Genomic DNA, 25,480 nt, shown 5'->3' with positions numbered 1-25,480 from the left:
TGTGGGGTAAGAAGCCCTGGCCAGGGAGCAGGGCACACAGGTCTGCGGGAGGCTTCCCTTCCCGGGTTTGCAAGTTGTCTTGGAAATCAACTGTCCCAGATGGAAGCTGCTGAATCAAGTGACTGGTTTAACAGCGACTGGAAACAGGGACATCTTCAGCCCAGCCCTCACAGTCTTGAACAACAGACAGAACAGACACCCAGAGGGGTTGGCAGGGAATAGAGAGCAGTTAGAGAAATAGAGAAATTCATTAGCTTGTTGGAGCTGGGGCGCGGGAGAGCCATTCTCTTCCATGAATGGGGAAGCAGGAGCCTGAACCAAGGGCGGAAAGCAGGGAGCAGATCCATCGGCTGCTTCTCCCCTCATTAGAGGACGAGACAAGAAGGTAGACTTGAAGACAATTCTGGCTTCTGTAAGAGGCACAGGGAAACCAGAGCTGCTCTCATAGCCACGGGCAGGAGCTATGGGTCCAGCCTTCGGCAAGCACGTCACAGATGTGGGTCCTTTCACTCTTCTCACAACGTCCAGCAGGAGCTACTCACGGCCTCTGTTCTTGCAGATGAGGCCAGCAGGGTTCATCAGCTTGCTAAAGGGAACACAGTCAGGGTGGGGCAGAATCATGGCAAAGCCAGGCAAAGTGGCTCAACAGCTCCTTTTCTTAGCATGCACGCGTGTGCTCGCACACGTGCACACACACACACACGCAAAGACGGACCTGACGTGACAATGGACTGCATGTCCTACTGTTAAGACTCTTAAGGCAGAGGGCAGATTCTGTCCCCTCTCCCGGAGGTGGACAATCTGGGCTTATTTACCTAGAACTGCTTACTTGTGTGGGACCAGAGTTTACTGCCTCCTTGGGCTGCTGGACTAAGGGTTGGTGCCAGGCTAGCAGTGGGCTCTGCTGGGGAGGACTGCACACCCTGCTCAGCTTAGCGTTTGTAGGGAGTGGAGCCACCATCAACACTAGCGACTGCTTCCTTTTGTGGCCTGGGACCAAGGTCCACAGACAGGAGAGAGAAAGAAGGGAAGGGGTCTGTACTGGATTGGGAAGCATTGGAGAGGATTTTCCAGTTTCGCTTCCAAGTCAGTTTGTCATTTTACATTGCAGATGAGGAAGCATTTCTCCGCCAGTTGGACTGCAGGTCACACGGTGAGACAGGGGTGAGTGCTAAGTGTTCCGAGACAAAGCCACGGACTCACTGCCCACCACCAAGGGCCTCCTGGGGCAACCTCCTCAGTGGGAACCTAGAGGCTGTGTTTTTCCCTCTCCACATGGAACCAATTATGGAGTTCTGACAGGTTTGCCTCCTGAACACGTTGTGCCGGGCTCAGCACTGTCTGCAGACCCAGTTTCTGCCTGTCTGGGCCCCTCGGCTGGACTCCATTTCCCAGCCTCCCTGGAACCATAGTTCTTGATGCAAGTGAGGGGCCAGCCGCCCCCAGCCCCAGCTCCTAAATCCACCCTGTTACTCCTGTCCTGCAGGCCCTCTGCATGGATGACTCCAGGCCCTGGGGAACAGCAGAACTCCTACCTGCAAGATCCCAGGTCCCTGAACGCCTGGGTGGAGCAGCTCTAGATTTCCCTACCCCAGGCCCCGCTGTGGACCCACACTGGGCTGGGATGTGGGTGACAGGAAATCCTCATCACCTCCAAATGTCACGCCACTCTGATCTGAGCTTCTCTCCCACAGCAACTACAGCTACTGGCGCCACTCTCTCCTCCACAGCATGTTTGTATTAGCCAGCTTTCGCATTACTCCGATGAAACACCAGAGGCAGGCGGCTTATAAAGGACGTTTATTTGGCTCCGTTTTGGAGGTTCATGGGCATGGCACTGGCAACAGTTTGGCGATGGTTAGGGCCCTCCTGCTGCATCACACTGTGGCCGACGGCAGTGGTAGGGTGTGTGCAGGCGCAATTGCATCACCCAAGGCGCCGGCATTTATAACAACCCTCTTGTGAGAAGCAGGGTCCCTTAAGAGACTTTAGTCTCTTTGGAGGGGAGATCCTCACTTGCCCCATGGATCTCCCACCATCTCCCCACATGGCCATGCTGGGAACAGCGCCTCCACAACCCTTTGGGGTGGCTCAAACCACAGAACCTTCCCTTCCCTACTACTGTGCCCACTGCCAGTCTGCTTCCCCGAACAGGCCCTGACCCCAGACTTTATCCTTTATCCCTGCCTTCAACCTCACACCTCACCATCCCTCCTGTATGGTGGGGTGAGCTTCCGGAACTGTCAGATCACACTGCTCCTGGGTGTCACTCTCAGAGTGCGGTCCTGGCGTGGGATCGTCCCAGGCCTGCTCAAAGGTGCTAGGCTCTCTGCTTCCCACCACCACGCACAGGACCCTGGCATTTCCGTCCTCGGAGCCATTGCTCTCACCAGGCCTCATCCTGGAATGTCCATCCTGTTAGGACAATTCTCTGCATCTCCTAGGGCTGGCCCAGCAGCACTGCCCTGGGTTCCCTTCCTGTGTACCCTGCCTCTGCCAGGTATGAACACCGCCCACGCCTGTGTGGTCTGCTTGGAGAGCGTGGCTGCGCTCTCACAGAGACCATGTGGGACTCTGTGCACTTGACTCACAGCAGGGGCCCACTTGTGATAATCAAGGCTCGCCACACACCCCCAGGTGTCCCTGGAGAGGCAGGCCAGTCCTGGCTGAGAAGCCCTGCTCTGGAGCGATGTGGAAGAGGTGGTCCTCAGGTCACCAAAAGCCAGAGGGCCACATGAGCTTGGCGGGGCCACATGAGCTTGGCGGGGTCGCCTGTCCAAGGCTGATTGCAGCACTGGGCATTGCTGCATCAAGCTCTCAGAACTAGACTTACATGGGCCACACTCAGAAGAGACTGGAGTGGGGCCTGCGCTGTGGCATAGTGGGTAAACCGCCACCTGCAGCGCCAGCATCCCATATGAGCCGGTTTGAGTCCTGACTGCTCCTCTTCTGGTCCAGCTCTCTGCTGTGGCCTGGGAAAGCAGTGGAGGATGGCCCAAGTGCTTGAGCCCCTGCACCCATGTGGGAGACCCAGAAGAAGCTCCTGGCTCCTGGCTTCAGATCAGTGCAGCTCCAGCCATTGCGGCCGCCTAGGGAGTGAACCAGCAGATGGAAGACCTCTCTCTCTCTGCTTTTCCTTCTCTCTCTGTGTAACTCTGACTTTCAAATATTTTTTTTCTTAAAGAAGAGATTGCGGTGGCAGCCTTGGGTTCACCCCACTGCTCTTTGCTAAGACTCAGTTCTTTCTCAGTACGGCCACGTGCCCTGCATGAACAGCGGCTCCAGATGGCTCCAGGTCATCCACGGTCATTCCATGTCTTGCTTTCCCAGCCCCTCCCGCAGTTAGGGGTAGCCTTACAATGAGACCTAGATAGCAAGGCTCATGGAGAATCTAGTGTGAGCGTCCTAGAGAAATCTGTGCTTTTCTGATAAAGTGGGCCACGTGCAGCAAACACTGCCTCTCTCCCTGCTCCCTTCCTGCCTCGAGCATGGACATGTGGGCCGGAGCTGGGGGTGGCCATGGGGCAAAGGCCTGGGAAACAGAGGGGGCTCAGCTCACACCCTGAGCCCTGGGCCACCCTGCTAACAATGGCCCTGTCTCCAGAGTTCTTACACTACAGGAGCAGCATAGCTGTTTTCAAGCCTCGGCAGCAGGCTGAATAGTGTCTTCCCAGCATTCATGTCCCCCAGAACCCCAGAACCTGACCTTTGGAAATAGGGTTTTTGCAGATGTAATTAGTTAAGGATCTCAAAATGAAATCATCCCGGATGTAGGATGAGCTCTAAATCCAATGACTGGTGTATTTCTAAGAGGAGGGGTAGGGGCCGGCACCGTGGCACAGCAGGTTAAGCTGCCATCCACAATGCTGGCACCCCATATCCAGTATCAGTTCTAGTCTCCATTTCTGTACTTGGGAACCAGCTCCCTGCTAAACCACTTGGGAAGGCAGCGGAAGATGATCTAAGTGCTAGGGCCCCTGCCGCCCAAATGGGGACCTGGATGGAGTTCCAGGCTCCTGGCTGTGGTCTGGCCCAGCCCTGGTATTACAGTCATTTGGGGGAGTGAGCCAGTAGATGGTGGATCTTTCTGTCACTCTGCCTTTCAAATAATTCTTAGCGAGAGAGGAGAGAGACTGAGGGGCACATGGAGAGGACGGCCACGAAGACAGCAGAGTTGGGACAACGTGGCCCGTCACTCCCTGCAGTATTCCATGCCCTTGGCGTGTGACTGCAGCCCTTTCGACCAGGAGGTAGCGGCTGGCTGTCTCCTCCCGGCCCCTTGCTGCCCGCCAAGGCCGCCATTCACGGCGGCTCGCAGCATGGTGAGGAAACAATGCTGCGGCGGTTCTGAGCCACACGCGTGGCTGCTTGCCTTCAGCTACCTGTGGACAGGCCGGAAGTGGGCTGTTGGACAGTGAGCATGGACTTATCAACCTGACGCTGCATGGCCGGCCAGGCAACCACCGGCCCTGTGTGACCACTCTAGGGCAGTGAGCCAGCAGCTGACCACGGCCAGACGGGCCCTGCCTGAGTCAGAGCAGAACCGGGCAGCGGGCGGGTAGGCCCGTGGGCAACACTAGGTGCTGACTGCCAGGGCACTGCGTTTGGGGCGGTCTGTCGCCCAGCAGTAGCTGACTCACATCCACACACCTGCACGTTCTCATTCGCTTCCATACTCGGTGCCTGCATGTAACTGAATCTTTGCTGTGCTTAAGAATTATTTGGGGAGCTCAACTCACTCCTGGAGACCTGCAGCAGGCAGGGTGGGCCCCCAGAAACTCGCCTCTTGACCAGCATGGCTGATTCTGGCATGGGTTGTCACAGAACTCACTTCTTGTGAACCAATTTTTCTCCACGGGGGAAATCACTAAACCTACAGTGCTCTCTCTCTCTGATAGTATCCCCTTTTTATTTGATTTATTTGAGAGGTAGAGTTACAGAGAGACACAGAGAGAGAGGTCTTCCATCCACTGTTTCACTCCCCAAATGACTGCAAAGGCCAGAGCTGGGCCAATCCAAAGCCAGGAGCTTCTTCTGGGTCTCCCACGTAGATACAGAAGCCTAAGGCCTTGGGCCATCTTCCACTGCTTTCCCAGGCCATAAGCAGAGACTTGGATCTTAAGTGGTGCAGCCAGGACTCGAACTGGCACCCATACGGGATGCCGGCACTGCAGGCAGATGCTTGACCTACTATGCCACAGCACCACCCCCAAGCCTTTATCCCTCTTTCACAATCAGGAGAGCAGGCCCATAAGAGAAAGCGCTGGGCTTATCTGTAGAAACCGATAAGCGGAGACAGACCTCCATTGCTGACAATGGCGAGGACTGCCTTTTACTCTCAGTACTGTTTCTTGATTTTTTTCATTAAGAAATATATAGCGTCTTATTTACACAAAAGGATTTGTCGTCAAGTAGCAAAGCCCCAGCACTAATTAAAGAAAGTTACTGGTGACTGATGAAACCAAATTAAGGGGCATCAGGCAGAGGCAAACTGCAGACAGAGGAAGAAGGAAAAGCCTTAAAATACGGAAGCCAGCAGGTGACAACCCGCCGACGGGTCCTGGGAGGCATCAAGGGCGCCTGGACCGCCCGTGTTCACGCCCAACCGCTGCCCCCACACTGCTAGCGCTCGCTGAGGACCTACCATGCGCAGACCGTCCCGGAGCAGGTGCACAGCCAGAACCAAGGGCCGAGCACCATTCCTCCCCGGGAGACTTTACGTGCGAGTGCGGCGGGAGGAGAGAGGCCGATGGCAAGGTCACCCCAACAAGGCCCTTCAGAAACTGTGGAAACGTGGAATTAAGACACGTTGCTTCCCTGAGAAAATGTGAAACCCTCGCATAGAAAAGATCTTTAAAAAGTTTATGGAAAATGCCTATTTTGGAAAAACTAGGCATGGATTTAAAAAAAAATTTTTTTTTCTTGCCGACATCTTGATTTCCAAGGTTTAGTCTCCAGGAAGGCACGAGAAGAAATCCATCGTGTAAACCAGCCAGGAAAGGAGATAAACACTAAGGGAAAAATAACGCAGGGAGAGGGAACTGGGCTGTTGAGTTTTTAGTTGGTGGTTTGGAACGCGCGAGGAGAGGGGGCTGCCATGTGTCGCGGGCCCAAAGCCCCAGAGGCAGCAGTGTGCTGGCCCGTTAGGTCGGGGCAGAGCTGGTGCAGGGCTCGGACAGGCAGGGACCGCAGGGCGCGGGCCGCTGTGCCGGGCAGCGCTGCTCCTGCGGGGGTCTGCACACGTGCGGCGTGACCCGACGTTCAGAGCAACACCTGCTGTTTTTTCAAGGCGCAGGGTGAGGACAGCTCCCAGAGCGCAGGGACGGAGGTGTCCCTGCTGCAAGGCTAGGGACAGAGGCGGCTGCGGGCAGCGGCTGGGCTCTGGTCCCTGGGACAGAGAGGGGCCCCGTGTGACGGCGGGGACTCGGGAGGCTGGTCCCCAACAGCCCCCGCCGGGCTGGCGAGCGACTCCCTGCCCCGTGCACGCGCTCTGGCGCGGGGCCACAGCACCCACGTGCGCAAGGACCACCTGCGCCCCACACTGCCTTCCTTCTAAATACCGCTACTCGTCCCAGAGCCTCCGCAACGCACGGCTGCGGTGCCTGGAGACGCGGGCGGCGCCGGGCGCCCCGGTCCCAGCTGCCCACGTGCGTGCGGCCAAGGCTCCGGTCCCGCGCGCGGGGCGGTCCCCGCCGCTCTCCGCACCCGCCGCACGCGCCGCCCCGACGCCGTTTCCCCGCGGCCGCCAAGCGCCTGCGGGCAAGCCCGCGCCACCGCACAGGTTCCGCCCCGGCCCCGGCCCTTACGTAAGGCCGCCGGCCCCGGCTGCCCGCGGCAGCGTCCGCGGCCCCCGCCCGGCCGCACGGAAACTTCCACCCGGCGGCGGGCCCGTGCGCACGCGCGGAGCGGCCGCGCCCCCCCCCCCACGGCCCTCAGCGCGCATGCCTGCACCGCGGCCTGGCGCTGAGGCGGCCGCGGGGCGGGGACGCGGCTCGGGGCTGCCGCCCGCCCCGGCCCATCGTGGTCCGGAGGGGCTCACACCGCCGGCCGCCGCTCAGCTCCTCCCAGGCCCGTTTCCTTCCGACGCCAGTCGCCCCCGCCCCTCAGCCGAGGGCGCCCCAGCGCGCAGGCGCGGTCACCTAGGCGGCGGTGTCTAGTGAGGATTTGAAATCGGCCGCGCGTGCGCACTGCGCCGCGGCCCCGGCGAGGGAGGCCGCGCTTCCTCCCCGCCGCCGCCGCCGCCCCCGCTCCCTCCCCCGCCCCGCCCCTCGTCGGAGCGGAGGCGGCGGCCCCCTCCCCCGCGCCGCGCCGCCGCCGCCGCCTCAGGAGCGAGCGGCGCGAGCGTGACCGCGGCACCGGCGCCTCCCGCGGCTCCCCGGCCGCGCGGCGCCTGGGCCCGCCCCCTCGGCGCCGTCGCCCGCCCCTCTCCGATGGCCTCTCCCCCCGGCCCGAGCGGAACGCAGCCGCCGCCGCGGCCCCCGCGCCCGCCCCGCGCCGCCTGAAGCGCCGCCCGGAGCCCGGAGCCGCCGCGGGACGTGCAGAGCGCCGGAGGGCCGCGCGGCCTGCCGGGCCACCCCGACGGGAGCGAGCGCGAGCCGGCCCGTCCGTCCGTCCGTCCGTCCGTCCGCCGGTCGGCGCGCGCGGCCGGGCTCGGGGCGCGGCGGGGGCGGGGCCGCGGCGGGCGGGCGGCGCGGGCCCCGCGGGGGCGGCGCGTGGATGGATCCGCGCGTGGCCTGGATCCAGCCCGAGCAGAAGGGGCCGGCCAATGCCCTGTGGATGCAGATCTGGGAGACCTCGCAGGGCGTGGGCCGCGGCGGCTCGGGCTTCGCGTCCTACTTCTGCCTCAACTCGCCGGCGCTGGACACGGCGGCCGCGGCGGGGGCGGCCGGGCGGGGCGGCGGCCTGGGCCCCGCGCTGCCCGCCGCGTCGCCCCCGCCGCCGCCCGCGCCCGGCCCCGCCGCGCCCGCGGCGCTGCTGACGGCGCTGGGGCCCGCGGCCGAGGGCGCGCGGCGCCTGCACAAGTCGCCGTCGCTGTCGTCCTCGTCGTCGTCCTCGTCCAACGCCGAGTCGGGCACCGAGAGCCCCGGCTGCTCCTCGTCGTCCTCCAGCAGCGCCTCGCTCGGCCGGGCGGGCGGCGGCGGCGGTGGCGGCCGCGGCAGCGCCTTCTTCAACTTCGCCGACGGCGCGCCCACCGGCCCCGGCGCGGCCAACGGGCACCCCGGGCCGCGCGGGCCCGCGCCCGCCGGCTCCCCGCCGCAGCACCAGTTCCACCCGGGCCGCCGGAAACGCGAGAACAAGGCCAGCACCTACGGCCTCAACTACCTGCTGTCCGGCAGCCGCGCGGCGGCGCTGAGCGGAGGGGGCGGCCCCGGGGCGCAGGCGCCGCGGCCCGGCACGCCGTGGAAGAGCCGCGCGTACAGCCCGGGCATCCAGGGGTGAGTGCGCCGCACCTGCCGGGCCCCGGCGTCGCGACCCTGCGAGGAAGGGGGGTCGGGCGGGGCGGGGTGGGGCGGGGGTCCTCCGCTCCTCTCCCTGGACGCGAGGCATTGCTTTAGGACGGAATGGCCGGCCCCGGAGGGTCCTGGAACTGCCCCTGTGCGGAAGGGGCCGCTGGCTCGCAGCGACTTCAGGCTAGAAAGGGAAATGGGCACTTTCTCTCTCTCTCTCTCTCTCTCTCTCTCTCTCTCTCTCTCTCTCTCTCTCTCTCTCCCCGCCCCCGCCCCAGGCAGCTTAGGGACCCTTGTCTTAGAGGTGTGAGTTTCATTGAATTGAAATTGCAGGATGTTTGAGCTTTGCCGGGAGCTGGAGTCAGGGGAAGTTGTGTGTCTTTTTGAGAGAGCCCCTTTAAAAGATAACTAAGTTTTTGGTGGGATACAATTTAACCATCAGCGAATTTAGAGGGGGCTCCCCCCTTCTGTCGGAGGTTTGTGTGCTTTATTTCTGCAGAAATTCACATAAAAAGTGCCCTCTGCAGACGTATAACGCTGGCCCAGAGCATTGCGAGAGTCGCGTATTCGTCTCCTGTGCTTGTTCACTGGGAGATGCCATTTTCGTTTTAAATATTTCCAGGTCTCGTAGAGGGGCTCAGCAGTTCAGTGGGAGTGTGGCGTCCGCACAGGGGATGAATGCGTGTGTGTGTGTGTGTGTGTGTGTGTGTGTGTGTGCGTGCTGCCCCAGGGGAGATGCTCAGGTGCGATGTCGAGGCTTTCCCAAGTGGAAGCGCAGCGTGTGTTGGGTGGCACTCAAGACCAGTTTTTCTTGCAGTTCCCAGCCAACCTAAAAGCCACGTAGGGCTTTCCCAGGCTATCAGAGTTGGACAGATGTCCCTGATGGCTAGGTGCTGGTATTTTTTTTTTTTTTCCATGAAGTTTGCCTTCTAGCCCCTACAGTGTTTCTCTGGGAGCAGGTTGAAACACTGAAGCCATGCCTCTCGCCTCTTGAGGTGTTTGCTACAAGGTAAAAGCTTCCTGTTGGGCAACTTGTTTCACCTGGGTTGGAAGTGTTACTTTCTGCAGTGCGGTGGTTAGGAGTCCAGTCTCCGGCCTCCCCGGCCGGCCCCCAGGTCTTGGTGCGGGAACTGTGTAGGGGAGCTGTGGGGAGCGGTTCCTCCTGGGTGAGGGCTCCAGGCTCTCGGGCTTGTTACATAGCTGAAGGGGGCGCCGTGGGAAGGGGTGTGCTCCCCGCTAATGGAGAGTGTTGTGGCCCCGGCAGTGCTGAGCCGCGGCGCCCTCAAGCCTTCGGTCCCATCACCTGGGCTCTGAAGCTGTCGCTCAGCCATAGCCGGTAGGCTTCTGGTCGACCTCAGTGTTGGCTCAGCACGGGAGCCCACTGTGCGCCAGGTGCTGTGCTAGCGTCTGGGGCAGGGTTCGGCTTGGGGAATAGTGTCTTGATTCTGACCCCCAGACCTGGCCCTCCTCTGCATGCTCCCATCAGGTCCTCCGAGCGCTCCTAGCTGGGCAGACCTCCCTCCTCTGCCCGCTCTGTCTGGTGTCTGTTCATCAGGTGCTGTCCCCTTGGTCCTGTTCTTCCCTCCCTGCCTCAGCCTCCAGCAGACTTCAGTCACCTCTCGTGGAGGTTGCTCAGACAGCCCGAGGGGGCGTCTTGGTGCTGCCAGTGGGAGCAGAGTTTGATCCCCTTCAGCCTCTCCAACCCTTTGATGACACTGCCCCACCTCTGGGTTAGAGACCAGAGTCTGCTCCAGGGCCCCCTCTCTGTCAGCCTCCCCACCTGTGAGAACTCAGTGTAGAAGGAGCAGGACCTGAGGCTTTGCAGGGGGCTCTGCAGCCAAATGGGAGATCTGGTTTGACCGGGCTGCGTGGGGGCTTGGTGGTGCCCCCTTGGGGCTCCCCGTTTCCCCTGTCTGGTGACCTGTCCTTGCCTGTCTGGGTGGCACATGCCGTGCCTACAGGGCGGCCCCCAGTGCTGGGGGAGGAGCCTGCTGGGATCCCCGCCGTGTGTGGGGAAGGGGGGTGCCCTCCGCGTGGTTCGCCAGGAAGGGCCAGGAAGGAAGCAGGGGAGCAGGCCTTGTGACTGGGGAGGACGTCCCTGATTATTTCCATGTGGGCTCTTGTCTGTGGTGTCAAGAAAGAGCCCTGGAACTTGGGTCCCGTCCACCAGCTGCCCCAGAGTGTGGGAAAAGCCGCCACAAGGCTGAGATGTGAGGGCGTGCCCAGCCTGGCCCGAGGTCACGGACCTTGTTGGTGAGATGATGCTCAGAGTTTGCAGTCCCAGGATGTGCCTGTCTTCCATCCCCCAGAAAGGATGTCCCTTGTCGCCGGCTGTGGTAGGAGTCTGGGCAGCGTTGGCGGAACCCAGGTGGATCTGCCCTTGCCTTAGCCCGTAGCAACCTGCCCTGTGTGTCCTTTCCTGGAGGGAGCGTTCTTCTGTCTTTGGGAATCTAGTGAGTGGCCTGGGCTTGTGGGACCGCCAGGTGCTTCAGCCTCGCGTGGGATGAAGGAGCGTGGAGAAGGTGCGCTGGCTGTGGGGAGCTGCCGTTGCTGAGGTGGTTACTTGGTGCTTAGCTGTACCCTCAGGCCTGTTTTGGGAGAGGTGTGCGTAGCATGAGACCTGCTCCCCACCGGCTGCTGGACTGGAGGTGAAAGGTGTGTGTGGAGGCTCTCAGACTACATCCCCACCTGTGGCTGCAGCCGCTTCTGCATGCTCTCACTGCTGACCCTTCACCACCTGACCTGTTGCTGCCTTGGCCAGTCCTCGCAGCCACAGAAGCCTCTAGGGGTGAAAGGTGAGGCTGGGGGCATGGCCTGCAGAGACTCGGTGCTGTCCCTGTTGGTGCTACAAAGCCCAGGAAGAGACTCGCTGGACAAGAGGAGGTGTCTGCCCCGGCCCCCACCTGCAGTTCAGGTGGGACAGCAGGGTGCAGCAGTCAGATGCGGCCTCCTCTCTGCCAGGCTCTTGACGCTATTTAACCTAGTGTTTTAATGTCTTCTAGTTCTCCAAAGACAGTTCCGTTCCTGGCATTTAGTCTGTGAGGAGCCACCAGATATGAGTGTTTGTGGCACGTGGTCAGCCCACAGGGCTTCAGCGTGGGCTGTTCCCCGCTCTGTATGTGCTCTCAGGAGGGAGTCAGACCTTGGCCGGGCAACCCAGATCCCTCCTCTCCCTCTGTGGCTCCCCTGACCTCTCGTGACATAAAGTGCAGCACATGGACCTCCCCCGAATGTCCTGGTGAGGCCCAGAGGGCGGGCGGGCGGGCGGGCAGAGGCTGTACAGGACCTGCCGTGGTGCACGCATGTCAGCACTGGGCATGCCCCCCTCACCCCTGTCCTGGAGACATCACAGCCCAGACAGGTGCACACATGTGCCCAGCTTCTTGGCTTCCATCCTCTGAGACCCCAAATGGAGAAGGGGGGGCAGGAGTGACCAGATGACTCAGCCGTGAGGGGACTTCAAAATATTCATGGGAAAAGTTGATTTTGGTTACAGAAATTTTGAAGTCCATGGAGTGTCTTCTTACCCATTTCCATGAACTTTCCAAAGACCTCTCTTTTCAGCGTTTGCACTGACTGTTGGTGAAACTGGGCCCCACTCAGCTGCCCCCCATGAATAATGGCAGCTCTCACTCCTGCCGCGTCTCCGTGTGACAGTGGAAGTCTGGCACCGGCTGCTGGCTCTGACCGAGTCGAGGGGAGTTATGCTAGAGAACGGCTTCAGCCACATGCTGGTTCCAGTGGGTAGTCTGCAGAGTTAGGACAGCTGGCACGTGGGCTGCGAGAAGCACTTTGGAAAAGGGGCTGGAATATTAACGAGGATGGGAAAAGGGGAAGCCTCGGATGTCTGTGCGGAAAGTGGCCATCCCTGCTCGGGCCGTGAGAGCAGACGGGGACAGTGGAGCCCTCATCCGCTGCTCTGCTGTGTGGGAAAGCGTGGCCTTCTTAGAAGTGGCTCATGCTTGTGACTCACCGTGTTAAGGAGATTTAAGTATTTTAAAGTAGATAATTGTTAAGACTTACATTGGAAGGTAAAGTCTCAGACCGTGTTTGGTCGCCATTTGATGGGAGGCTCTGGTTCTCGTTTTCAGTGGATCTCATTTTCAGAAGGATTGCAGTCACCCCTGGAAAGGAAGGACTTTTTGTGCCTTGGTTAGGTCTTGTGGTTTAGGATCTGATTTGCTAGTTGTGGGATAAAAACACCAAAAAGCCTGTGATGTTCAGTTTCAGAAACTTGATTTTGATGATGAAGGTAGGATTCAGGCCAGGGTGGAGAAGGAGAGTAAGTCAGCTTCCCCAGCCTCCTGGGCACAGTAGAAGCCGTGGGGTGGCCTGGTGGCAGGGGAGCAGTGGGGAAGCCTGGTGAGGCTCCTCCATGGTTTCTCTTTGGGGAAGCCGCACCACCTCAGAAGCTCTGCAGGAGAGCAGTGCCCCTGGGTCAGCACCAGGCCCTTTGGTCTGACAGGTGCCCCGCGTGCCGTGTGCGACGTGTGCTCCAGTGAGATGGCCAGGGTGCCTTCTCAGCTCCCTGGGGGATGGGATTGAGATGCCTGCTGACTAATTCAAGTCTTATTCTTGAGATTTCTGTGCTGCACTCGCTTTCTTTTGCTGTGTTGCAGGTTACCCGATACTCAGAGCCTTAGAACAGTGCTCACTCGTCTGTCGGTTTCTGTGGGTCGGGCTCTGCAAGGCCTTGGTTGTGTTCTCCTTGTGCTCCAGGTCCTCTTGTAAGTGCGTTCCGCTTGCTGGCAGAATTCACTGTCTCTCAGTTGTAGGACCGAGTGCTCTGATTGCTTGCTAGCTGCCAGCTGGTGGCCTGTTAGCTTTTTAAGGCCACCTGTATCCCCTGGCTTCTGGCCCCTTCCACAGTCAGATCAGCAAGGTGCTCTGAATCTGTCTAATGATGTCTCTGCCAGCTGAGGGCTCATGTGACTGGGTCAGGCTGGCCCGATTACCTGCCTGTCTTTAGATGGTATAGCAGTGCGTGGTCTCACCAGAGCCCCAGGCTCTGTGCCTGGGGTGGGGTGCGGTGGGTGCTGTCCGCTGCTGGTGCTTTTTCACGGGCAGACTTCTGTCAGGGAAATGGAGCAAGAGGAGGCTGTGGTTTGTTGTCCAGGCCGTCTGCCCTCGCCTGGACGCCAGCCCATCTCCATGACTCTTGCACATTGCCAGGCCTGTCATCTGGCTCTGATTTCACTGCTGGACTCAGCAAGGAGTGACCGTGCAAGCTGTGAGTGTCTCTGTGCCCTTCTCAGGCCGACTGTGTTTTAAAACATGTCATTAAAGAAAAGTTCACGGAAAAGCAAGGTGAAGAAGAGAAAATATGGTGATCGCCAAGGGCTGTCCTTGAGGTGTCCTGGGCTGGCCAGCTAAGAAAGGTACATTCCTGTGAGGGCGGTAGATCAGGAATCCAGTGCTGAGGGCACAGCGGTCTGTCTTTGCTTGTGGGAAGGACGACTGCCCTAGGACTTCAGCTCAGAGCACTTGCCTCCTTCCGGGGGAGCCAAAAGACCCCCGATGGCTCTTGCCAGCTGTCTGTCAGCTCCTGCAGAGTTGCAGCCCTTACAGTTGGGCCCACACGTGGAGCCTGGCCCCTGGCTCCTGAGTCCGTTAGGGAAGGAGAGTGCTCTCTGCCTTGTGCCCAACACCACGTGCATAGTGACTGCTACATGAATGTCGTGGGGTGGGGAGAATGTTCTTCTGTGTGAGAACTCGCAGATCTGATTGCCACCTCTGAAGTTCAAGTGCACAAAGTTTTAACTCTGTTGCCATTTATCCATTTGCTTTCCTTAAGAGTGGCTAAACATTTACAGTTTTATGCCTTGCATCATAGAAAGCAAAATCTGAAAAAATTGAAAAAAAATTCTCTACTGTGTTTGAAAGAGATCCCATTAAGTTTTAGCTTTTTTTGTTGCTATTAAGTGGAGCACCTATAAAAACTTAGACAATTTGGAAAATATACAGGTGAATCACCCTGAAGGACCCCTTGCTGAGTGTCCTGTGAGCCTGGGTGTGGGCCGTGTGCACCCTGTTTGTTGGCAGCAGGCAAGGGGCTGAGCCGCCCTGTGGGCCTGTGCGGAGCGTGTCCGTGGCCGAGCCAGCGGGTGGACTAGGTGGGAGCGGCCCGAGGGGCCTGTTGGTGGGGAGCGTCTGGGTAGCACCACTCCTGCTGCTGTGGGCTGCAGCTCTTGCCATTCAGCTTCCAGTGGCTTCAGGCTGGCATTCATCTCCCAGGTAAGAGCGTGTGGGTGTAGATGATTCCTAGCTTTCCATGTTTCATTCAGTCATCACAGCCTTTCTGGAGTCCTGTCGAGCTGCAGGAATGGCTCAGGTGCAGTAGTATGAGGGAAATGAAAAGTCAGATTATTTCTCTGTCTGCCTAAATCGTCTGGCTGCATCCATCTTCCAGCATTGGAGGGGAGGTGCACTTGGCCTTCAGAGTTCACTGGGTTAGCCCACATCATGCATCCGCCTCCAGGGCTGGTTCTGGTTAGCTTCCTAAGGGGTTTCTTACTACTACTACTACTACTACTAGTACTACTACCACCTCTTCTTCTTTTTTTTATTCTTCTTTTAAAGACTTATTTATTTGAAAGGCAGAGTTAGAGAGAGGGAGAGACAGATCTTCCATGTGCTGGCTCATTCTCCAAAGGCTGCAGTGGTGGGGGTTGGGCCAGGCTGAAGCCAGGAGCTTCATCCGGTCTCCCACGTGGGTGCAGGGGCTGAAGCACTTGGGCCATCTTCCACTACTTTTCCAGGCATATCAGCAGGGAGCTGGATTGGAAGTGGAGCAGCCAGGACTCCAACCAGTGCCCGTATGGGATGCTGGTGCTGCCGGCGGTGGCTTAACCCGCTGCACCACAGTGCTGACCCGGGCTCCAGTTTCTGAGCCTCGGCTTCCCTTTCTGGGAAGCAGGGCCCGTGACAGCCCGTTCACAGAGTGTGCGTCAAATAAAGACGACTTGGAAGCACTTCGTGAATTGTCACGTGAGGGATTAAAAAAGCTGCCCCTTCCTTCTCTCTTCTCTCAGGAAATTGAAACCAAAAATTAGGTTCTTCCTGTTGCCAGCTGGCCGGGAAATGCCTTTCTCTTGGTTTTTGAAAATACAGACAAGCGGCTCTCTCAGGCCAAGACTTTTCTGTTGGAGAAACCGCTGAAGACTGAGGCAGGGACAGCCGGAGCCCGATGTGTCGCTGCGGATACTCCTCTTTCTGCATGAAGCGATGCCTCTCTGGGTTTTAAAGCTTTCGACAGTGCCATAGTCCTATCTTCATACAGCTTTAAAGGAAGAATCTTACCTTCCCAGAGCTTATGGGTGCTCCTGGTGGCCGGTGTCAGGTGCGCCTCGCCTGCTGTGTGCAGCCTGCAGTTCACTGTGCACGCAGGAGTGGGTGCTGTGTTAGTTCTGTGAGCTCCTGACAGCTTCTAGTGGAGTGCTGTGGAAAGTAGCAGTGAGGGACAGGGACTGCTGGCAGGCAGGGGCCAGCCCTGACCAGTGCAGGTGGGAGAGCTCTGGGTTTACTCCGCACAGGGGTTGCTGCTCGCCTTGAATGGCACTACTGCGACGGAAGACTTGAGCTCTGATTTCACTTCAGTTTAAGTTGCCATGGATTCGGACAGGACCATGCTAGCCTGACCTTAGACTATCGGAACACAGGGTTTGATTCAGTAACTTGCTGGAATAAATTTTACTCAAACAACAGTCCCTAAAGCTGTGTTGCTTGGCAAGGGAAAGCTCTAGAAACTGCCTCTGACTTTGCAATGCCAATCCTTTCCACCAAGCTGCTGTTTTAGTAACACGCAGAGTATAAGGTGGAGCAGGCAGGTGATAAGCCTCCTCGTCAGCTCACCAGTGCGCAGTTCTCTGGGGCGTGGCTCTGTGCATGTTTGCCCCCTGGGGTTCCCAGAGCATGTCCCCAAAATGAGCACTAGAATTTCTGTATCCTAGACAGAAAACCAAAGCCTAGACAAGGCCAGCGTGATCTGGCAAGAGATGCTGCACTTTGAAATGTCAGTCCAGAGCTGCTGTCTGGGCACTGCAAGCAGTGTTAGCGAAGGAGGCCTCCGCAGGACATGGGATGTGTGTGGCTGGCTCTGCAAATCTGGGTGAAGTACATTGAAAGAGGCCTTTGCTTTTTCCTCCACAAAAGGATCCTAGGTCACATGTGTGAAATTCCTCCTGTGAGGACCTGCTGACAGGCAGCACCAAGGAAGATGCTGGAGGATTCAGGGGCACAGGCAGCCATGCGCTGTCCAGAGGCACTCGGGCTGGAGGGAGGCTGCAGCCGGGAGCAGGGCTCCCGCCGTCTGGAGTGCTCTCAGAGGCTGCCTTCTGTGGGAAGGGGAGGATGCATGAGCTGCAGGCGTGCTGACTATTGTGTCTGACGGCAGTGGGAGGACGGAAGCAGGCCCAGCAGTCGTGCTGGTGCTCACCTGCATCCTCAGGTCCCCTTGACGAGATCTCACGCCAGGAGAGAAGCCTCAGGAGGTGTGAGCACGTTGCCCATGCAAAGCCAGTGCCGCTCACCGCTGCCTCCCTCACAGGGAGCTGGGGGTCTGAGTCGGGCGAGAGGCAAGACCAGGCAGAGACAGGAGCATGGACTGTAGACACGTGCTAAAGGCTGGGCCTGTGAGAACTGACCGGCGGGGTCAAGGCTTGCTGACAGTGAGAGGCCCTTCAGGCTCCGAGGACGGCTGCGGGAAGCAGAAGGGCTGTGGATGGGGAGGGTGACTCACTGTTCAGAGCTCCCTTGCCCCGAGGCCAGGCCCTGCTGTCCTGCCTCAGGCGGGTCTCGTGTGCTCCTCCTGGAGAGGATGTGGTTCTCGCTGCGCAGAAACAGCAAGGCCTGGGGGCCACCGGCAAGCTGCCGCGGAGCAGTGTTGGAGCTGAGGCCGTCTCGCAGCCTGCCTTTTAACCACTGGAATTGTGGAGCACAGGGAGGGAGTGGGCCACAGAGGTGGGGAACAGGAAGGGACCCTGATCGTGCTGCGATCCAGCGTCTGGGTCCACAGAACTTCTGGCTGCTCGGGAGAGACCACAGAGGCTGCCGTGAAGGTCTGTCCCAGGGCCGCACAGTCTGGGTCCCAGACATGGCAGTGGGGCCCTGGTGTGCCCCAGAGAGACCCGAGAGCGGCTTTCTAGAGAGCCGACAGCAGAGCGGGGTGCTGTCCCCACGGTGAGGAGCAGCTGGATGACAAGATGGGACGCTGTGTCGTGCCCCGGGCCTCCTGCAGCTCTCTGTCCGGTCGCCTCAGAGGTGGAGGTGTTTCCGAAAGAGCTTTAGTCTCTTTGAAAATTGATGATGTGGTTTTTCTGAAACTGATTCATGCTTTTGTTTCTTTAAAAAAGTAGAAAGCTTTAAAATCACTCACTCCCACCACCCAGAGAACCAGTTAGCTGTGAAGTAACTGCTGTTGCACACCCTCTCTGAGCCCGTGTGCTGTGATCAGCAGACATTGTCCCATGAGCATTCATGGTGTCCTGGAAGTTTGTTAAATTATTAATTTTGCTCGAAAGTGAGAGACGTTCAACTTCAGCTGGAAGTACTAGTTTCCAAGAGAGATTGCTGAGACCAAGAGCACAAAAACACAAACTTTCAAGTGCCTTAGTGCAGAAGCGTCAGAGTGAGCGTTTTGGTGAGACACTGGCGGGCTGCTGTGTGGCTTGCAGAAGTTGTCCATCTTGATTTGCACTGTTACTTCTGTGTCGCCGGGACTTTTAGTACTGGCATTTTGTTCTGTGGTGTTAACCGCCAGCATTCATTAAGTGTGTTATCACTGTGGAGTTGCTAAATCCTCAGGGCAAGGCTATAGGGGGTGCAAGCATCTTGGTGTCCACATGGGGAAACTGAGGCCCAGAGCAGCTGAGGGTCTTGTGCAGTCCCTGCCCTGACCTGGGCGGTGCCTCTTTCTGAGGGTCTGCGGTCCCACCTCTGCCCACATGTCTTCCCACTCCACGCTCGCCTCCAGGCCTCTGCCTGCCTACACGCCTCTGGATTCCAGGTCTCTTTCTTCCCCTCCCCTCCCCTCCCCTCCCCTCCCCACCCCACCCCTCCCCTCCGCTTCCTTTCCTTCCCTTCCCCCCTTCCTCTCCCTTTCCTTCCCTTCCCCCCTTCCTCTTTACTGATTTATTTATTTATTTGAAAGAGTTACACAGAGAGAGGAGAGGTGGCAGGGAGGTGGGGACGTCCATCTGCTGGTTCACTCGGCAGCTGGCCGTAATGGCCGGAGTTGTGCTGATCCAAAACCAGGAGCCAGGAGCTTCTTCCAGGTCTCCCACGTGGGTGCAGGGCCCCAAGCACTTGGGCCATCTTTTGCTGCTTTCCCAGGCCATAGCAGAGAGGTGGATTGGAAGTGGAGCAGCCAGCACTCAAACTGGCACCCATATGGGATGCCAGCACTGCAGGCGGTGGCTTTACCCACTACGGCACAGTGCCGGCCCCTGGATTCCAGGTTAACACAGAGAACAAGAGAGAACTTCCACCCGCTGGTTCACTCCCCAAATGGCTACAACTGCCTGAGCTGGGCCAGGCTGAAGCCAGGAGCCTGGAACTTCAAATGGGTCTCCCACATAGATGACAGGGACCCAAGTGCTTGGGCCGTCTTCTGCTGCATTCCCAGGCACATTAGCATGGAGCTGGATCGGAATTGGAACATCCAGGACACAAACCTGCACTTTTAGGGCTCGCCAGTGTGGCAGTTAGCTGCTTAACCCTCTGTCCCACAAAGCCAGCCCCTGCAGGTTCTTTGTGTGATTCAGGGTGGGAGGAGTGGGCGGGGCTGCACCTTTGTGCGGCCTCTCCTGCACCGATCAGCTTTGCAAGGTAGGCGTCCCCTAGTATCCTCTGACTGTGACCTGTGCTGCTCCTCTGTGACCCTGCTGTCTGCTCTCCCACCTGAGACCCAGCCTTCCACTTCCTGCATCCCCGGGAGCTGCTGCCAATAGCTTCTTGTGCGTGCGGAATGGTCCAGTTTTTGAAGAAGAGCTGAGTTGGGCTGCATTCTGTACCTGAACAGTAGGCTGACTTGCTCTGTGATTCTTGACCTTCCTCGACCTCTGCTCTCACACGTGCCCCCCTCCTTGTCTCAGACTTGGAGTGCCGTGAGCCTGAGGTGGGACAGTGGGTTCCTGGGGGGGCAGTTGAGTCTGACTGCATACCTGTGCTGGACACGCCTCTGGTCCTCTGTGCTGTCGGTTGTTGGGCCGTTCATCCTGGACTCCAGCGCCTGGGCGCCTGTGGCTGTTGAATCTGATACTTTGTGAATGGTTTTATCTTCTTGTGGGTGGGAGTGTGCATCCCTCCAGGCCTCCCGGCTTCACTGGGTGACTTCATCATTTCCACCTCCCGCCAGTCTCCCTTGACTTGGCTCTGCCTGCTCTCTGCCTGCCTCAGCGCAGGGGCCTCTCTTTTACCCCTGCTTACTGACATGTCCTCAGCACCAAGTTTTTCTGTGCAAGGCTCTGTAGTGCGTTTTCCCCAGATCCTTAACTTACATTTTCTTGCTGAGATTTTTCTTTAAGTTTTATTCATTTATTTGAAAGAGTTATAGGCAGCGAGGGAGAGACAAAGATCTGGGACCGACGCTGTGGGGTAGTAGGTTAAGCCTCTGCCTGTGGCGCTGTAATCCCATATGGACTCCTGTTTGTGTCCCAGCTGCTCCTCTTCCAATCCAGCCCTCTGCTATGGCCTGGAAAAGCAGCAGAAGACGGCCCAAGTGCTTGGGCCCCTGCACTTGCATGGGAGACCTGGAGGAAGCTCCTGGCTTTGGATCTGCTCAGCTTTGTCCATTGTGGCTATCTGGGGAGTGGACCAGCGGATGGAAGTCCTTTCTCTCTGTCTCTCCCTCTCTCTCTCTTTGTAATTTTACCTCTCAAATAAATGAAAAATGTTAAAAAAAAAAAAAAAAGACCTGCCATCCAACCACAGATGCATTCCCAGATGGCCATAATGGCCAGGGCTGGGCCAAGCCCAGCTTCATCTGGATCTCCCATGTAGGTGGCAGGGACCCAAACACTTGGGCCATCTTCTGCTTTCCCAGGCCTTAGCAGGGAGCTGGACTGGAAGTGGGGCAGCCAGAACACGCACTGGCACCCACATGGATGCTGGTGTTGCAGGCGTGGCTTTGTGCACGGTGCCGCAACACCAGCCCTGACGTCACTGTGTACAGTGAGCTAGATCTTTCTTCTTCTGCGCTCTCTGTCCCCGTGACTCTCCCTCCCATCCATCCGCCCACCTGCCCATCAGTTCTTGGTTTGTTTACGTGATTGCCTGTCTCTGTGCCCTTTCCACTCTCCCCAGGAATACTCTTCCAGCCTGGACTCTAGGTTTGTGGCCTATCTTTGGCCCATCTTTCTGAGCCTGATGGCACCAGATGGTGGAGAGCAGAGGCGTAGGGGGAGTCAGGCCACCCTTGCTGGGGCCTGGCTTCTGTTTCCTGAGTTGTTTGGGCTTCCTGGGTCTAGTTTTTGGGTCCTGTCTTCCATGGCACTTGGTTAGCTCAGTGCCTGTGGTTTCTTGTCTGCACTGTTGTCACCGTGGGAGATGCTGGGGATGAGGGCTCACTTCAGGGTTTAGATTCAGGTTGAGCTGCCTTCCTCCGGGCTCACCCCCACTTTGGGGGCTTGTCCCACAGTCCCTCCTGCCAGAACGCTGTCCCCGCCTTTGTGTGGGACTGCTGCCCCTCCTTAGCATCTCCGCGCCAGGGCCAGCTCTTCGGAGGCCCTGCTGCCCACTCCGCCTCAAGCAGCTGCAGCTGTGGACATCTGCAGAGCAGCTTTTCGGTTTATTTTGGTTACTGTCTCCGCCTCCTGTGGGGCAGCCACCCTCCCGACAGAAACTCCGCGAGCAGGACCTGCCTTCGTTTCATGCTGCTCACTGCTCTGCCGCCAGCGTCGGAGTCGTGCCTGCCCCAGGGGGGCCCGTAAACCCGCGTTCTCCACCTCAGTGTTGACCTGGACCTTTGGCTCCTCTGAATTCTCTCTGCTCGCTCTTTTTCTTTCTTTCTATATTTTTTGTTAATTTCCTAGCCTCTTGTGTCGTCTTCCAGCTTTTCTCCTGTCAGGAGTTGAGGAGGTGCCGCCGAGCTGCTGCAGCTGCCCCACGGGGCTCGTGCCAGTGTGCGGCCGAGGCGGGTCACGGGACCTCAGGGCCTTCTGTAGAATGGGATGGCAGTGGTGTTTACCAGGCTTGTGGTGCAGTGTGTCTCCTGGACGAGGAAGTGGATGGAGTCAGCTGATAATCAAAGCACTGACCTGATGGCATCACCAATGACTTTCAACAGGTTTTCCCACTAGGCCTGAATGTAGCCGCGGAGTCCTGCTCGCCATCGCCCTCTGGCAGCGGCGGCCATGGTAGAGAGAGCCTGGTGACATGCCTGGTGGGGAGGCTGCTGCAGAGGCGCCTCTGTCTGGGTGCTTTGCTGGTGTTCCGTTGTCTGGGATTGTGGGGACACGTGCTGCAGTGTGGAGTCACTCCCTACATCGGCACCTTGAGCTGACACCGTGGAAGTTTAGAGCTGACGGGTCTGTGGCCTTGCTGGACTTAGAACCAGGCCAGTCACAGAAGACTGGAGGACAGACCACTTCGTGTCAGGACCTACAGGACATGGGCGGCAGAGCCCAGGAGGGCCTGTGGAGGCCAGGACAGGTAGTTTATCAAGAAACTGAGTAAGACGGTGCCCATGTCTGCTCTTTGGCCCTTGTGGGTAAGATAATATGCATTAGTTGGGCTGAAATGACATTTTGTTAGGATGATAAAAGAAATCATTACTTAAGAAAACTTGCAAAGTGCAGAAAAGAGAGTTCCTATAATTTTGCTATTAACATCTGAGCATTTTTCTTTCCATGATTTTTAACGCTGCTTTAAATATTTACAAATGTATCACTTTGTATTTGTTTGATTACAACAAATTCTATAGGACTGTTTCCTCCTGCCCTCAAAAAGCTCCTTTAACCAGTTTTCAAGTGTTGTACAGATGTGCATGATTTCCTGAGTACTAGGGGAGTTAAGTTTATAACAACTTCTCTCTGTGAAAGGCCACTTCCTCAGCATGGCTGCTGTCCAGCTCATTAGCTTGGAGCTCAAGTAGAAGAGATTCACGGCTCTGGACCTGAGGCCTGGTCAGGTGGTCCTGGGCCAGTTGCCATCTGTCTTAACAATTTCTTACTTTTCTCATCTGTTTTGGCCTCAAAGACTGGAGTGGATCTTGAAAATGCCAGTCATGCAGGTATTGTACAGTAGTCCCCAAATTCATAGTTTTGGACTACTGGCTCTCATTGTGTGTTGCTGCCTCCAAAGGTGATGCTGTCTTCTTCTGTCAGCATAAGCACATCTGGAAAGCTAACAGAAAATACTGCTGTTTTCATTTCAAAAGTGACCCAGTTACCTGAGCGAGCACGTGTGGCTGGGGGTCGGGGGCAGCCTGCACACGCAGCATGAGCCTTCACGGTGTGCATCCCGAGCACGTGTGGCTGGGGGTCGGGGGCAGCCTGCACACGCAGCCACAAACCTTCACGGTGTGCATCCCGAGCACGTGTGGCTGGGGGGCCAGCCTGCACACGCAGCCATGATCCTACACAGTGCGCGCCCCCAAGCTGGCCTGCAGCAGTCAGTCGCCGTGCTGTGCCCCCCGTGGGGGCAGAGCCAGCTGTCCTGGCCTGGTGAGGCCCCTTTTGGCTGTGAGCCCCACAGCTCTCCTGGCTGCCCACTCTTCCAGGCTACCTGCCTGTCTGTGATTGCACCTTCAGACCCAGTTTGGTGACCAAGCCCTGGCTGCCTTTTGCTCTGAGGTGGATTAATCAGGCAGAATGTCTCCCTCGGAGGTGCACCTGTGGTGCGAGTGGGTCTTGGCTTGTGATGCGCAGGTTCCGAGCGGCTCCCTTACCGCCCAGTGCCAGTCCTCTGCCTTCTGAGGTGCTGGGGCTGATTCCACCCTGGCCTCAGCCTCACTACGGCTCCCTCTGCAGACACTGCAGCCACAGGTACTTTTTCTGTAGCAGAGAGTTCAGAAGATTTGCAGACTCCCAAGCTCAATGCCTGGCTCAGTAGAAGCCTCTGGTGTCTAAGTTCTTATTCTCTATTCTGAAAGGAACAGAAGCTTGATGTGGCTCATCCTCCCCTGGCCCCAGGCCTCTGCTAGGCAGAAGAGGCTGTGTCCCCCAGCACACACAGGGCCCCCTCTGAGGGGCCCTCAGTCATTGCGTGCTCCAGTCCATGCGACTGATTCCAGGAGGGTCCTGGGAGAGAGGCAGGGAGAAGGCCTGCTTTTCCTGGGAGTGGAGTGTGTGTGGATCAGAGTTGCCACATCCATTCCGAAGCTGCAGAGTCCTTCTGTCCTGGCTGTCTGGTGACTGCTCAGTGGTCTTAAACTTGCTGCCCCAAGCTGGCTTTGGCTGCTGCACAGAGTGTGCCCCACTGAGCTTGCACACCTCCTGGCGTAGCTCCTCTAGGCGCTGTTCCTGCTCTTTCTCCCCTCCCCCTTCTCTGGCTGCCGCTGCCCCTGCCATTGAGGGGGTGTGCCCCTCCTGCCTGTAGCGCGGTGGTCGGGCCCTGCTTCTGCAGCACTTCCTCCCCGGGGCCTTGCCTGCACTTCCATTCATATCTGGGCCCTGCCTAAGTGAGCAGGGGCTGAGACAGGCTCTGATGGCAGCTGACAGGGCGCCCTGGAGCCATTAAGGATTCTCATTTAAAGTTTCCATTTTTAGAAAATCCCCCTTTGAAAGCCTGATTCAAGGATTTCTAATTTGTGCAGAAATTAGCTGCCTTTTAGTGTAGGTAACAGTGACTTAGAATGAGCTCACTAGCTGCATCGTCATCAGATGGATGCTGTCGAGAGACTTGTTCACTCCTCAGCCCAGGAGAAGAAGCCATCCTGTCACTGCCTCCAGGGTGCTTGTCCTTGCTGCTTACTTAGCTTCTGTGTCTGTCCACCCTTCCTCTGTCCTTAGGATTTATTTATTTGAAAGAACCACAGAGAAAAGGAGAGAGAGCGTCCATTGGTTCAATTCTCCAATGGCCTCAACAACAAGGGCTGAGCCAGGCAGGAGCCAGGAGCTTCATCCGGCCTCCCACATGGATGGCAGGGCCCTAACTACTTGGGCCGCCATCTGCTGATTTTCCCAGGCCATTAGTAGGGAGCTGGATTGGATATGGAGCAGCCGGGACAGGAACCGGCACCCGTATTGAATGCCAGCATCACAGGTGGTGACACCCTGTACGCCACAATGCCGGCCCTGGTACGCATTCTTTCTTCCTAGGAAAGAGAAACGCCAATCCAGACCCTGCCCCTGCAACACAGTGGTTTTTGTTTTACTGTTAGTGCGTCAAAGCGTGTTATACAATCTATGAAATTGCAGTGGTTAACGCCACGTGTTTTCACTGAGGCATTGTTTTTTGGCAAAAAATGCAGACAGTGAACATTGTGGAGCAATGGTGAAGGCACTCCAATGTGAGAGAAACTGCTCACTTAAGGCTTTGAAGAGCGAGCTGGAGCAAGAGGAGGGAATACACTGCCAGTTGATGACAATTTCGGGCATTTCCTGCTGCATTTGACATTGTAGTAGAGGAGGCTGGGGACTGAAGTATAGGTCGTGGGATGGCTTTTCCCTTAGTATTTGAAATTGACCCGGATCAGGAAGGGGTGTTACAGGCCCAGGACGAGCAGTGGACAGAGCTGGATTCAAGTCAGTGACTTGGGAGCAGCGGAAGCAGCAGCACTTCAAGGTCACAGCTGCCCCTGTGAAGCAGGCTACGTTCCTGTAACCGTGTCAGAGGCTCAGTCTCTCTGGCGTTTCTTTCCAGTAGAAAACATTGAATGAACTCTGTTCTTTGCTAGGAAGAAGCCACTGGGTTTGCTATCTAGGGGGATAACCTCAGCATGAACCCACTGTGTGTTCCCCACTCAGACTGGTGAGACCTACCTTTGGGTGTGTGTCTTCTGCTCCTGCCCTTGCCTCCAGGCTGTGGCCACTGCCTCTGTGCCCCTTCGACCGTTGTTGGGCTGAGTACACAGATGTCACCTTTCAAAGCTGCTT

The 25,480-nt window shown here is 57.6% G+C and overlaps 1 protein-coding gene across 2 annotated transcripts in view; it reads left to right on the top strand.

Annotated features, from left to right (window-relative positions):
* Positions 1-7,319: 7,319 nt before the first annotated feature.
* The window catches only part of TENT4A (terminal nucleotidyltransferase 4A), a 41,712-nt gene continuing 23,551 nt past the window's right edge, over positions 7,320-25,480 (top strand). Inside the window, exon 1 of one of the 2 annotated variants that reach the window (XM_002721816.5) lies at positions 7,320-8,435. In XM_002721816.5, coding sequence (XP_002721862.2) covers positions 7,717-8,435 — 719 coding nt within the window. In that variant the 5' untranslated portion in view covers positions 7,320-7,716. The remainder of the gene's footprint in view (positions 8,436-25,480) is intronic. The other variant, XM_051853408.2, reaches the window with a different exon arrangement.

Source organism: Oryctolagus cuniculus, chromosome 14 (genome assembly GCF_964237555.1).
Source record: "Oryctolagus cuniculus chromosome 14, mOryCun1.1, whole genome shotgun sequence".
In the NCBI taxonomy this organism is placed as follows: Eukaryota; Metazoa; Chordata; class Mammalia; order Lagomorpha; family Leporidae; genus Oryctolagus; species Oryctolagus cuniculus.
Note: the sequence above shows the minus strand (reverse complement) of the source record. Positions and strands in the feature narration are given on the sequence as shown.